Source organism: Pollicipes pollicipes, unplaced genomic scaffold (genome assembly GCF_011947565.3).
Source record: "Pollicipes pollicipes isolate AB1234 unplaced genomic scaffold, Ppol_2.1 Scaffold_7231;HRSCAF=8579_pilon_pilon_pilon, whole genome shotgun sequence".
NCBI lineage: Eukaryota > Metazoa > Arthropoda > Thecostraca > Pollicipedomorpha > Pollicipedidae > Pollicipes > Pollicipes pollicipes.
This window is the reverse complement of record NW_023597034.1, coordinates 8,823,434-8,837,872: the sequence shown is the minus strand read 5'-3', so window position 1 is coordinate 8,837,872 and position 14,439 is coordinate 8,823,434. Positions and strand designations below refer to the sequence as shown.

At 59.4% G+C, this 14,439-nt stretch overlaps 1 protein-coding gene across 3 annotated transcripts in view; it reads right to left on the bottom strand.

Moving 5' to 3' along the window:
• Positions 1–8,251: 8,251 nt before the first annotated feature.
• The window catches only part of LOC119109503 (activated Cdc42 kinase-like), a 41,302-nt gene continuing 35,114 nt past the window's right edge, over positions 8,252–14,439 (bottom strand). For all 3 annotated transcript variants that reach the window (XM_037233135.1, XM_037233138.1, XM_037233136.1), the window contains exons 19-23: positions 13,113–13,284; positions 12,441–12,604; positions 10,412–10,622; positions 9,885–10,016; positions 8,252–9,392 (exon numbers count right to left, since the gene is read on the bottom strand). In XM_037233135.1, the coding sequence (XP_037089030.1) occupies positions 9,279–9,392; positions 9,885–10,016; positions 10,412–10,622; positions 12,441–12,604; positions 13,113–13,284 (793 nt within the window). In that variant the 3' untranslated portion in view covers positions 8,252–9,278. The remainder of the gene's footprint in view (positions 9,393–9,884; positions 10,017–10,411; positions 10,623–12,440; positions 12,605–13,112; positions 13,285–14,439) is intronic.

The window sequence follows — 14,439 nt, the reverse complement described above, 5'->3', positions numbered from 1 at the left end:
GTGCGTTTGTTTGCCCGTCATTTGACCTGACAGGCCCGGCAGATCGGCCGCGACACAAGGCTGCTGACGGCGAAGGGTCGCCCCACCGTGACGGGGTCACCGGATCACGCGTCACGACCGCCGTGTCATGAAGGCCGCGCGCGCCGCCGTCTTGCATTCCCCGTGACGTACGTCCACATAGCTCAGCAACGTACCCACGTTTAGATTCATGTCCGTATGGGTCCTAAACGCGGTCAGCATCACATTATTAATGCATCGTCTCCAAATCTTTAAAAATGACCACCTGTTCAGCATGATGTTAGGTACATGCATCTTCGGCGACCTGACCTATAAAGGTCACTACAGAGCCTTCAAGCCATTAGAGGTAACATATGCGGTCACGCGTAGCTCTCTCGACATCGGATGCAAGACTGAGAACGGACACGTACTCAACGTGAAGTCACCTGTACACATCCATCATAACCTGACTTGCAAAGGTCACCGTATAGCCTGCAGCCATACGGGAACATAAGTCAAGAAAGATGCGGCCACAGACTACTTCGCCAAGACGGTGCCAATGCCAAAGGTGAAAGCGATTTATATACAACATAATCTTGAGATCAAAAGATAAAAAGTACGTAGTTTAGGCTGTGTGACAATAAGTATGCTGATGATATCTTATGCATTGGTGCGGTGGTAAAAAAAAAAGATATGTCTGATGGCGTATTTAACCCCAATGACCTCCACATATTTTATCACATTTATGCATCATGTTACAGTTCTTACACTGATCTGAATATCTCAATACCACAAGACCGTTGAAATATGTCATTGTAATACGTCAGAGCACGAGCTAGGTGATTCCAAGTTTCGAGCAAGCATACGCTCGTATTACCCCACTGTCTGATGCATGTCACCAAATCGTGATGGTGGCTGAATGACGCAACAATGGCTTCCAGCCTAACTGACTGGAGCCTGTACAGTGACAAAGTAGGTCAGGTTGCAAAAATTGCATTGTTCTGTCAGAATGGTTACCACGAAGTCGTGTTGAGATCTTAGTGCCAATTCATCATTGACCGAGTAATGCGTGCCCGAGTTTTTAATTTCTAAATGCCTTGAGGCCATAAAGCAGCCTTTAAATGTCAAGTTAATACAACTGCATATAGCTGACGTGCTTCCAGTACGTAGACTTTTTCGAATTCATAATCAATACATTGTTAATAGAGTTGTGCACGAGGGCATGTTTCCCCCCCCCCCCCCCATGAGCCTGGAGGCGGAACAGTGACTTCTGAAAGGTCGCTTACTCAAACTGCATACACCTGACCTAATGGTGGACATGTGGCCGTCTGCACCTCTGAATTGGAGGAGGTATGCGTGGCCGCATTTCCCGCTCACACGGATAAGTCAGAGCACGAATACATTGCTAGCCACACAGACATCCATGTCGCGCCCCACAGAGATCGCGGCAGAGCGAGGCGATGATCGCGGCGATGTAAGGGTCACGGTGGCGATGTGAGGGTCACGGTGGCGATGTGAAGGTCACGGTGGCGTTGCAAGGGTTACAGTGGCGATGTGAGGGTCACGGTGGCGATGTGAAGGTCACGGTGGCGTTGTGAAGGTCACGGTGGCGTTGCAAGGGTTACAGTGGCGGAGTGAGGGTCACGGTGGCAATGTGAAGATCACGGTGGCATTGCAAGGGCTGCAGTGGCGATGTGAGGGTCAAGTGGCGATGTGGGGGTCACGGTGGCGTTGTGAAGGTCACGGTGGCGTTGCAAGGGTTACAGTGGCGATGTGAGAGCCACGGTGGCGATGTGAAGGTCACGGTGGCATTGCAAGGGCTACAGTGGCGATGTGAGGGTCAAGTGGCGATGTGGGGGTCACGGTGGCGACGTGAAGGGCACGGTGGCGTTGTGAATGTCAGTGGCGTTGCAAGGGTTACAGTGGCGATGTGAAGGTCACGGTGGCAATGTGAGGGTCACGGTGGCGATGTGAAGGGCCACAGTGGCAATGCGAGTGTCACGGTAGCGATGTGAGGGTCACGATGGCGCCGAGACAGCCACCCTTACAACGCGACGCTACCGAGCACCCCGGCACTCACCAAAACGCAATGATCAAAACGCATTTCAAAGAACAAAACACATTTCGCCCCAAAAGCGGGTGTATGTTGCGCAGCTGATCGGGAGTGCCGCTATACCTTACGGCCAATCTGTCACGAAACTCGTGATCAATCGGCGGAAACACATGATCTCAAGGGAGGTCCTGGCCACCAAGGCTGTTTGGGCGTCTCCACGCAGATTTGCCTTTACATTGGATTTACACAATGGAGAAATTCATCCTCATCGAAGAGCTGAATACAACAGAAGAGTGCCAATTAAACAAGCCTCAAATTTTTCCCTGAACAAACGCACATGGCCTGCATTTACACTTTGGTGCTTTCATCTGTTGGAGGGAGCGCGCCAACTGCTCGGCCCAGCGCTCCGGGCCACGCCCTCCCTCACCGGGCCAGTCATGTCGCCGTCTCGCCACGATACGGTGGCGCCAGCCGCTGGGGAGCGCGTGGCAGCGCGAGCCTGACGCGCCGGCGCCGTGTCGCAAGCGTCATGTTCCCCTGCAGCCGCGCCGTGTCAATTCGCGTTTCGGTGTAGCGATACGCTGACTTCGAGAGCACGCGGCGCGGTGGCGGTCGAACAACAGGGCCTGCTACGGTCCGTTGGGGAGCACACAAACGTCAATGCAGTTGGTTGGTTTTGAGACCATGGTGCAGTGGGCGTTGCGCATGGTTGAAGCTATGGACGCGAGAACCGGGCGGGAAAAGGGAGGGGCAAGAGGCAAGAGGGCTAAGCCTCCCATATTCCGGACAGTCAAGATTGGTCTGATGGATGTGGAATGGAAAAAAGTAACTGAAAATGGCACGCTGCCCTAAGCTGTACGGATCTCGGATAGCCCAGGTTCAAGTAAACTTTCTGTCCCACCAGGACTATTTCTTTAAGCGCAGTTATTACAAGGCTCTTCTGCATGCCTCTCAGTTCGCACTCAGCTCGTAACCACAGCTGAAATGCCAACCGGACGCGCCAAGGCACTCCCGTGAGCTCCGTTCAGCTCCCGGCTCCGTTCAAGCTCCGTTCAGCGGAGCTTCGATCGAGGTTCGCTTCATCACTGCTCCGACGGACGACCGGCGGGTGGTCCGACTCCCAGACTGTAGCTCGCCCGTCGCTGGCCCCGGCCGCCACGGTCGGCAGATCACATGCGCCGGGCCGCCGTTGCGTCAGGGCCGCTCGCCGTCTCCGGGCGGCGAGCGGCGCGGGAAAAAACGGCGCGAGCCGCACCGGGGAGCGTTCCAATGTCAACACGGCGAGTGCTTGCCCGGGCCGGTACACGCACCGAAGGGAGGCCGCTATCGCGGGACTTGCCACCCCCGATAGCGGCCGCCGAGCCTGATAAAAACCGAGCGCACCCCAGGTGCCGCCTGATTTTGGCCGCCCCGCCTGTACGCAATGGCAGATCCAGGGGGGGGGGGGGGCATGGAGCCAGCCCCATTTTGAATCGCGGAGACAAAGTCCTCATTTGGGGCCCATATTACCTTGAGTCGCACCAAACTTCAGGAGCACCACAAACGGCCCCAAATCTTCGAGCTCAGCACAGAATAAATGAAAGTTTACCTTCAGAAATAAAGTGGAATAAATCCGGCGGAAGATGTTTTTCCAATTAAAACATAAGAATCTGAAAACAAAGAGGCTACAATCCGGGGACTCCTTTGTGATCGGGGCACCAAGTTCCAAGGAGCACCACAATGAAGCACGGCCCCTCCCTTGACGAAATCCTGGACCCCTGCGTGTGAGAGGAAGACAGGGACACGCAACGGACCACGGAGGCGCGGAGGAAGGGGGTCAGGGATGAGCAGAGTTGGAGCAATGGACAGAGAAGAGGAGTCAAGGATCGAGCGAAGAGAGGACCAATGATAACGTGCGAGAGAAAGCGAGAGTAGCCCAATACAAATGAAGTTAGACCCAATAACCAGAACATAATGAAGGGCCAGACAAAATGAAGTAGCAGGAAGGAATGTAAAGACCATCGGGAAGACGTGGACAGCCCCCGCCAATGATCGCCAACTGGAAGTCCAGCGTTTCACCCGAAGGTTTCATCCTTCATCGAGACATCACGGCCGACCATGCCGTATCCGCGACGCAGACACGGACATAAGACTGCCGGCCCGCCGTTTGTTGTCGGCGCCGCCCTCGGAGCGCGGCTGCGTGGGCGACTGCAGCGCCAGCGGCCCTCCAGGCCAGTAGCACCAGCCGGGCGTGGCCACATCTCACTCACCGCACTTGCAGGTTCTCCATGAAGCTGTCGATGTTGATCTGGTCTAGTAGAACAAAGTCGCCGATACCGGCCTCGTCGTGGTGCGCCATGGCGACGGCTCACGGGTCACTGTTCGCCGCCGCACCAACGCCACCCGGCCGCCGCACCCGACTGCCGCCCGTTTGAAACCGGCCGGCGCGCGGCGCCCGGCGAGCAGAGCCGGCGCCGCCTCTCGAGAGTCCGCAGAAACACGTCCGCGCGCCAGCTCACCTGCTGACGAGATGCGCGGCAAACGCCGGCCCGCGCCAGGATCTAGTAGGGGCGGAGACGAGTCGACGAATGGGTCGTGGCTCGTTCAACAGGGGATCCAGTTTGGGTGGAGGGGGCACCGGACCATTCCCCCGAGATGACCGAATTCGGTCAAAAACGGCACATTTCTAGACTGGAAATGAAACCTAAGCAGCTTCCACTGCTACAAGTTTGTTTTAGAACACTCTCGAGGTGGACAGTAGGGGAACCCGAAGAGTTCTTAAAATGAAGGCAACTTTGGGATTTTGCACCCAAGCCGGGCTTTCACCAACGCGGCGTTCCGGATCACCATTGAGCTCGGTCACTTGGCAAGTGGGATTCGATAAGATTACCAGATTTGACACTAATCGCGATGATAGATCACGTGTATGTATACAGAAGGCTCTAGCATAGCAAGGAAATGCAATGAAGACAGGCGATTTGTTCTCATTCCAGAAAGCCCCAGCAGAAGCCCGACGCCTGTTATCCTGCGGGCTACATTTACGTAAGGTCAATGTAAAGTCCTTCGCTATCGCTCCGAAAAACGAGGGAAACGTTTATGACGATTTTTTGTATTTTGAAAGTGTGATGTAATGTGCAAGCTACCATACTCTGGTAGCACAGACAAAACATAACTGCAACTAGGAGGTGCAGATAATGGAGTTGTTGACGCGTCTGCGTTGGCCACTGCACCTCTGGGAAACCAGAGGCACGGGGTGCAATGTCAGGCGGTGCCCGCCCTACCTGCCAGCGTGAGAAGCAGGCGACTTCCCCTGCTTTCAAAACCAAAGTTGCGCCCCTGGCAGAAACTTTTCGTTGTATGCTCAGCACTTGTGCGTGATGTTTAGCCTACATTCATCAATATGTAAGCTTCAGTCTTCCCCAAGGTGCAACGAAGTGTGCTGCACAGCTTTGCGTTTGATATGCTCCTCGCAAAGCAGATTACCTACCATTAACGAAGGCTTCTTACCGGCTCTGGCGGCAGATGACTTTTAGATTTAGGTGAATTGGAGTCCACTGGTTTCCCATTTATGGCACTGTTTTGGCAAGACCTGTGACTAAATTTTCCACCGTCTTTTCATCCATCAAAGATCGACAAAGTCGATGGAAGTGCTCTCGCGGATAAACTGCTCGAAATAAAGCATGCAAGAGAAACGACACATTTTGGTTGCGCTGTGTTTTTGTCGCAGTATACCCCAGGGACCAACAGAGCCTGACAGACAGCGCTCGGAGCCTACTTTGACCACGTCACGTGACTGTAGTGACCACGTACGTGGACACCGGAAATGAACGCCGAGAGCCGGATCCTGAGGCCTGCGTCTAAGGTCCTAAGGAGTCCTAAGGGTTTCACCTTAGGAGTCCTAAGGGTTTCATAAGCTAGCAGGAAGATCGAACTTGTTTTAAAGACGGAATTTTTGTAGTTGTCTGCCACTATAACTGAGGTTTCCAACGATTTGGGCTCCAAACTGAAGACGGCCAAGGTAAACATGGCGAAGGGGGAGGGTCAAGGCTCTCCGAAGATATAACGCCACACCCATTTAGATTCTGACCGCGAATTTGAAGGTCTGATCGCCGCGTACCATGGGCGTGATTGTGAGCTCGTTCGTACCCAGGCACTTGAACACCAGCGAAGACAGATCGTAAAACGTTCGCGTCAATTTGATAGCAGCTTTACCGTTGGTTCGTGTCTCGTCCCAGCTGTCGTGCCGTGCCCTGCACCTGAGCAGCCGTCATGACCCACAGCGTTGGCAGAAGCTTGACCCGTGCCCTGCACCTGAGCGGCCGTCATGACCCACAGCGTTGGCAGCGGCTCGGCCCGTGCGCTGCACCTGAGTAGCCGTCATGACCCACAGCGTTGGCAGCGGCTCGGCCCGTGCTCTGCACCTGGGCAGCCGTCATAGGCCACAGCGTTGGCACCGGCTTGGCCCGTGTCCTGCACCATCAGGAATGTCTGAGGGCGGGACCTGCAGCTGACGCAGCGGGACCAAAGTCACTGAAGCACATAGGTCAACCAAGAGACTGTCGCATGCGACCCAAGACAAACCGACCCGAATGGAACGGCTCATCTTCTCTCCTTGCAGCGCGTGAATTACCGTGCCACAACGCTCGCAAGAGCCAGCAGCTCCATCTCTGTACTTCGCGGTTGGTTAACATGCATACGGTAACGTGGCATGAGAGGCTCACACGTGTTTAGAGTACAAAGTCGCCGTTTTTCTCAAATGTTTAGCTTGGTCACCGACGCAGCGGGACTGTCTCCTCCGTCTTGCCATTGACCGTACCTCAATGACAGGTCACATGTGACCCGCCGCCCGCCGCTGGCCTACCATTCAGGTCAGCTCACGCAGCGACTGATGATCACACCACGCAGAGCTGAAGCGGGCCAACCGGCCCACCGCAATGTCATGCCGAGCCAGCTGGAATGACGCCCGAGTCGACCCATCTACGCTTTCCAGCCGATTTCATAGTTGGCTGCGCTTTGAGACCATGGACACGTATTTGCATAATTCACATAGTCACGAGTACGACTGGTGAAAGAACAGAGACAGTTGCAAGATAAATCGCTGCGAAAACAGTCGTCATTGCGCCTACCCGGTGCCGACCCACGACCCAGCTGCGCCCAACCCATGGGTGTACCGAAAGCAGTCTCCAGCTCACTTCTGCTTGCTCGACATCATTGAATTGTACCATACGCCTCGCACCGCTAGTCATCCGTGAAACACCCGTCAGCCGACGCGTCACAAACCGTGCCCGCTCGTAGCGCGCGGCCTATGCTACAACGCAGTCACGGGGGTCCTGCGACGCAGGCGGACTGTGCGGGCGACGAGCCCTGCACGGCGGCGGCGTCGGTGGGGCGCCGCGCTCGCCTGCCCGCCGTGGCGCGCCAGCTCTGCCGGCCAGTGCCCGCCGCCCTAGGTCCCAGTCAAACACGCCGACCGCGGAGACCCCCGATTGTCTCACGCCCACGTTCGGCGCGCGGACAATGGCGCGTGTTAACGAGTGGTGGGCGGAGCTGAGCAGCGAGCACCAAGACGCCGTGCATACGACAGCTACTGACGCGCGCGCCAACACATCGCTTTCGTAGGTAAACAACAAGGACGCAAGGGGACAGGCCATCTAAAAATCGCGGAAATCTGATGATAAGGCAATGTTCAATGAAGCGATGGGAACGCGCAAAGCATAATTATGAATAGCACAAGTAGTAGACTGCATAGCGCTGCACTCATACAGCCGTCAGGCACACTGTTCGGTCCAAAATCCGGCCACGCAGCATGGGCCAAACCCATCTGGCGACAAACCTCCACGGCTGGCTGAAGACGACAGAGGCTCACTCCGAAGACACACGGAGACATCAGTGGTGCAATATCGCCTGCGTGCTAGGTGGGCTGGGCATGATTTGCACCGAGGTTGTCGCGTGCCAGTGCAGGTGCGTGGCATGGCGACAGCGCGGCAACTACCAATGCACCTGCGCAGCACTGCAGTCACGTGGCAGCGCCGTCACGTAGCGGATGTGGTGCTGCCCCTCCCCCGGCTTGTGCGGCGGAGAGCCCCGTCACGGTTCGGGCACGCTCCGGCCGAGAGGCACACTGCGCAGAGCTGCATATATTCCAGCGGCAGGTCGTCCGACACCACCACAAGCAGTAGCGGCACGCTGGCGGCAGCGGCGGCGGCGGCGCGGGCCGGCTCTGTCCGCCCGCGCCGCCGGACGCGGCGGATTTTGTACAGGCGACGCCCGAGCGCGCCGCTAGAACGTACAAAAGTACAAACAGGCGCGAGATTCACAACTCTGGGCCCCGCGAGCTCGGCCGCTGATCTGACGACCGTGACCTCGGATCACGCCCCCCAGGTCAGGTAAGTAAAGCTGCACACGTGGCAAGGTTAGCTAGGCGGCACGATGCAGGGGAAGACGCGTATCTACATGAGCACGGCGCCAATAAAACAACCCAGATCGCGGTCGGCACGCTTCATACGCAGCATGGCCGATGAGGGGAAGAGTGGAGGGGATGGGAGGAAAGGGGAGGGGAGGGAGAGGGCCATAGACCCAGCCAGGAGCCCACGCGCCGCAGGCCACCAGAAAGGATCACCGCTGACGCGAGCAGACCGCCCGTACAACTACCCGCGGCGGACATCGGCAGCGAGCGAGCGCTACGATTTCGATGAGTACTGGTCGCAGCCGAGAAGGCTTCGTATCACAACACACACTACACAGCAGCACACCATAGCAGCCCGCCACGACAATATCCCACCGACTATCACTGGAGCACAAACCCGATTTGACCTGGCCGCCGGCGCCGGCGCCGGCGCGCCAGTCAGTAATACTGCACCTGTCCAGCCAATTTGTATCCGCCGCACAGCACGCACCACGACACGCCTCCGCAGCGCCACGAGAGGTGGCGGCGGCATCACCAGACGCCGCCGCCATGGATCCCTAAGATGAGGGCACTGTAACGCAGTGCGGCACAGCGCATCCGCCAACTGGCACCAGACGCCGGCGCAGCACTGGAGGGAGTCGACGATGCGTCGCCATTCCTCCGTCCACGCACCGCTGAAGAGCCTGGCGACGTCCCCACGGCACCGGTCTCGCGCGTACCCCGCCCACGCCCCCACAGCACGCCGCCTGCCGGCGACCGTCGGAACCGAGGCGTGGCGGCCCGCGGCGCGCCGGTCAGGCGTCACGGTCGTGTGACGTCACACCCGGGCAGCCGTGCGTGACGTCACACGACCGTGGCCTGGCCGGCGGCGCCGTGGCGCACCATCAGACTGCTGACTGCCTTGTTGACATTCCACTCGACCTGACGCAGCGTCCGGCTCACCTCGTCCGTGTCCACCTGGCGGCACAGCGGACAACGTGTAGTTATTCTCGACCACGACAGGGACATCATGGCGAGTCAAGGCGCGGTTGCTCATTCATCCCCTCTGTCAGAACCACCTTGCTTCTCAGTCACGAACCAATAGCCAAGCCATTCCCACACTTTGGCGTGACTTCCATTTGGGTGCTCTACAGAGGATTCCCGCTGGCCATCATGCCATCAGAACATCCCGCCCAGCGCAACTCAAACTGAAACCGGAGAAAGTCGGGCAACGGTGCAGCCCAGCCCATGACCGAGGCACCGGCCTGCATTTGTGCACAAAGCACACCCGCGACCGCCGCCGCCGCCGCCGCGACTACTGGAGCGACACGCTACACCTTTCTGACGACAGCTACGAGAGACGGCAGGGCGTTAGTAACTGCTGCACCAAGCCAGCGACGCCTGCACCAGCGGTCCGCGCCGGCGGCGGCCGCTCGTCTGCCGGCGAGCTGGCCTGGAGCCGACCCTGACCTGCGTGCCGAGAGCGCGTGTGACCTGGCACAGCTTGATGGCGCGGTGCACGTCCCAGCTGGTCTCGTTCAGGGCCAGCAGGCAGGTCTCGGAGGTGGCGCCCGTGCCCAGCACCTTCAGCATGATCCGCACCTGTGGCCAGGCCAACAAGGCGTCGTCAGGCGCATGGCCGGCCGGCGGCGGCGGCGGCCCAGGTGTCGGTACACGCCGGGCAGACGATAGTTAGGCTCAAAACAGAATGATTCTTTTGCTGTTGAGTATCTTACGGTCATACAGGTCAATGAGAGGCAGGGATGTTAAGTATCTAAGAAACAATATCTGAAATCTGAACGAACACGGATCTCTCACCACATAACCCCTCCCCTCCTGCCCCAGCGGTATATACTGGCCCAGCAGTACACCCCGCCTCGCAGGGCACCCGGCCCCAGAAGTACATCCAGCCCCAGCAGTACACCCGGCCCCAGCAGTACACCCGGACCCATCAGCACACCCGGCCTCCGCAGTACACCCGGCCCCGTCAGCCGCACCTCGTCGCTCTCCGCGCCGTGCGCGGGGCCGCGCGTGCGGCGCACGTTGGGGCGGTCGGCGGCGAACTCGAGCAGGTCCTCGCAGCTGACGTGGTCACGCCAGGTGTACAGCAGGTCGGCGCCGGCCGGCGGTGAGCCAGCCCGCTCCTCCGGGATGTGGTCCAGCGCTTCCATCTCCTGCGCCAGCTGCGACTCGAACGAGTCGTTCAAGCTGGCGGCGGCAGGGGAGGAGCGTCTCGTCAGACGACAGTGGGGGAGGGCGGCTCGTCAGACGGTGGCGGGGGAGGGCGGCTCGTCAGACGGCAGTGGGGGAGGGGCGGCTCGTCCGACGGCGGCAGGGGAGGAGCGTCTCGTCAGACGGCAGTGGGGGAGGGGCGGCTCGTCCGACGGCGGCAGGGGAGGAGCGTCTCGTCAGACGACAATGGGGGAGGGGCGGCTCGTCCGACGGCGGGAGAAGGGCGGCTCGTCCGCCAGTGGGGAGAGGCGGCTCGTCAGACGGCGGCGATGGCACCTGCGGCCTGGCCAGCGACGCGGCGTGCTGCGGCGGCGGCGCTGTGACGGTGCGCTGAGCTACACACCGCGCGTGGATACCCAACAGCTTCATGGCGGCGCTATTCTTCTCAAACGCACAAGCTTGCATCGAAACAGCTGACCTTGCTAATGAACCGCAAATGCCCTGCTAGCCCTCGCGCATAGTGCTGGAGAGGAGGTGGGCAAATATGTAGAACACGCGACGCCAGCTCTGACAGGGGGACAGACTAGCCGAGCGGGTTCGCTTTATCCCCCCCCCCCCACGGTGCCTCTCCCTCCCCCGGTATCTCCTCGTACCAAGTGTGAGAGATCGTACACTGTCTGGGGTGGATAAACTAATGAGACCTTTAGCCGTTCTCGAGAGTCAGTCAGATGCTCTTTGCTGGGTTCTCACCGCAACACTTCCATCAGCACCCGCTCCGCACAGCAGCATCCACGCGGTCGACCAGCACCAGCAGCAGTCTGGCTCCCCACTGAGTCTTCAAATCTTCTGAATATCTTAATCTAATGCAGCGACAAACCAATCCTTGCCTTCAAACGGCCGTATCATTTAAGGCAGCACTCGTGCTAAGGTTACGTTCTGATCGTGGCTAGTCAGTCATGCACGTGGTTGTAGCGGGCACGATTTGAGCAACATGCAGCATGTGCCCATGTGCAATTTGAGCAACATGTGCCCGTGTGTACGTGTTTCATCGACCTGCTCTTACGTCTTGCATGGATGAAAACCCGGTAATTGCGGATTCAATGTGAAATATATGACATCGCTTGGCGTGACGAAACCATCAAGAGCATGAGGCACGAACGTGATGTGATATTGCGTGATCATCAACCAATGAGAAACGTGTACGACACGGGAACAGTGGGGAAGACCAATGAAAAAAGCGAGAGCACCTTTTCGCCTACAGGTTTCATTGGCTGGGATTTCCTGTTCTGACGATGATCACCCTTCCCCACACTAGAAGATACTGGGTAAGCGACATTCTCGAGTCGACACTGGCAATATTGACAAAACTGTTTTGTAAATATTGCTTAGTTTTTCAGGTCGTCTGACCAGTATCTCCTGGTATCATGGGTCAATTAGGACCGGAATAAAGTCTCCTTACCCCCCCCCCCCCCTTCTGGCTTATATCAAGAACATGGGATTGTCAGGCGTTGAGAGCAACGTTTCCAAGAGAAGCACCGAATCACATTATTGATGGGAGCCCAGACGTGGGTGTCCAAACACCGGGCGACTTTGCCGGCGCCCTGGACACTACAGCCGTAGATATCACAAGCGCCTTTGCCTCAGCGGCATGATTGCGGACGTGTCTGACTAGCTGCCCATAACTCGGCACGGCGCATGTAATGCGGCAGTCGAACAGCGCGGCCCCTGCCGTCATGACGGTGACGTCGCCCGGGGCCCGGTGAGCTATGGACAGCTGGTGGCCGACGACCGACCGCCACGAAGTGGACCTTTGTTCCGCCCGGTCGCGCCGTCCCGCAGCAGGGCGCCACTCACTTGAGCCGGGGCGGTTTGGCGGGCGGCGCGCCGCGGGGCAGGCAGCCGTCGGTGGTGTCGTCGGGCGGCGAGCCGTCCGCAGGCCGTGCAGCAGCCGCCGTCGCCGCACCGGCCGGCAGCAGCAGCGGGTGCTTACGCTGGTGACGGGGCTTGGCGGCCGCTTCCTGACGACGGGCGGAGCATGAGGTCAGCACCGACCGCGGACAACACGTCACACCACACCGGAACTCAGTCGGCTGGGCTGGATATTCGAATTCTGCTCGACAGTAGTCTGAGCAGAACCGGTAGTCGGTGAACACCACATTCCCAGGAGAGCTTGGGAATGATGCTCGGTTTCTGTCCTAGCAACTTGGTGTAATCTCTCACGTTTCCTTTACGAACTTCTACATGCCTGTTAATCACCGCTCCTCGTCGTCAGTCTGTGTTGATCGCCGTCCCGCGTGATTGTGGACACCACATGGGCGCCATACAAGCACCATACGGGCGTCATACAAGCACCACGCGGGCACCATACAAGCACCACACGGGTGTCATACAAGCACCACACGAGAGTCATATAAGCACCATACAAGCACCACACGGGTGTCATACAAGCACCACACGGGCACCACGCGGGCACCACAGGAGCCACACGAGCAGCGCACGGCCGCCTGGCCGCCTGGCCAGGCTTACCTGCAGGCTGCGGGAGCGGTCGCGCGGCGGCAGCGGCAGCGGGTTGGACGCGCCGAGCCTCTCCTCCGAGGGCACCGAGCCGACGGCCAGGTCGCGGTCGATCGACATGGTGCGGTGCCAGCTCTGGAGCGAGCTCGCCTCCAGCGGCTCCTCGGCCGTCTCCGAGACGCTCCTGGCGGGCGGAGGAGACCACAGGTCAGCGCGCCGCCCCCCTCAGCGGTACACGCCGGCGAGGCAGCCCGGGCGTGCACGTGCGTCCTGATCAGCCGCCGCGGGGATACGGCGGAGACGATGCCACCAGACACCGAGCGCGGTGAGAACACACGTCTCCCGAACAGCCTCCACTAGCGATCAACACCATGCCATCACGAACGACCACAACCCGTGTGAAGCGTACTCTGATCGTCGCCGTCCACGAGACGCAGCATCTGCCGACCAGACGCCGTGAGCCTCACGGCGCGCCGTCGACACGCCACTGATGCCGCCCCTTGGACGGAGTGCCGACACACGCCACTGATGCCGCCCCCTGGACGGAGTGGCCGACACACGCCACCGATGCCGCCCCCTGGACATAGTGCGGACACACGCCACCGAATGCCGCCCCTTGGACGGAGTGGCCGACACACGCCACCCGATGCCGCCCCCTGGACATAAGGTCGGACAACACGCCACAGATGGCCGCCCCCTGGACGAGTGCCGACACAAACGCGCACCGATGCCGGCCCCCTGGACCTAAGTGGCGGACACACGCCACCGATGCCGCCCCCTGGACGGAGTGCCGACTACACGCCACCGATTGCCGCCCCTGGACATAAGTGCTGGACACACGCCACCGATGCCGCCTTGACGGAGTGCCGACACACGCCACCGATGCCCCCCCTGGCGGAGTGCCGACACACGCCACCGATGCTGCCCCTTGGACGGAGTGCCGACACACGCCACCGATGCCGCCCCCTGGACATAGTGCGGACACACGCCACCGATGCCGCCCCCTGGACGGAGTGCGGACACACGCCACCGATGCCGCCCCCTGGACATAGTGCGGACACACGCCACCGATGCCGCCCCCTGGACGGAGTGCCGACACACCCACCGATGCTTGCCCCTTGGACGGAGTGCCGACACACGCCACCTGATGCCGCCCCCTGGACGGAGTGCCGACACACGCCACCGATGCTGCCCCTTGACGGAGTGCGGACACACGCCACCGATGCCGCCCCCTGGACGGAGTGCCGACACACGCCACCGATGCCGCCCCCTGGACGGAGTGCCGACACACGCCACCGATGCCGCCCCTGGCTCTTTGGTGCGACACACGCCACCGATG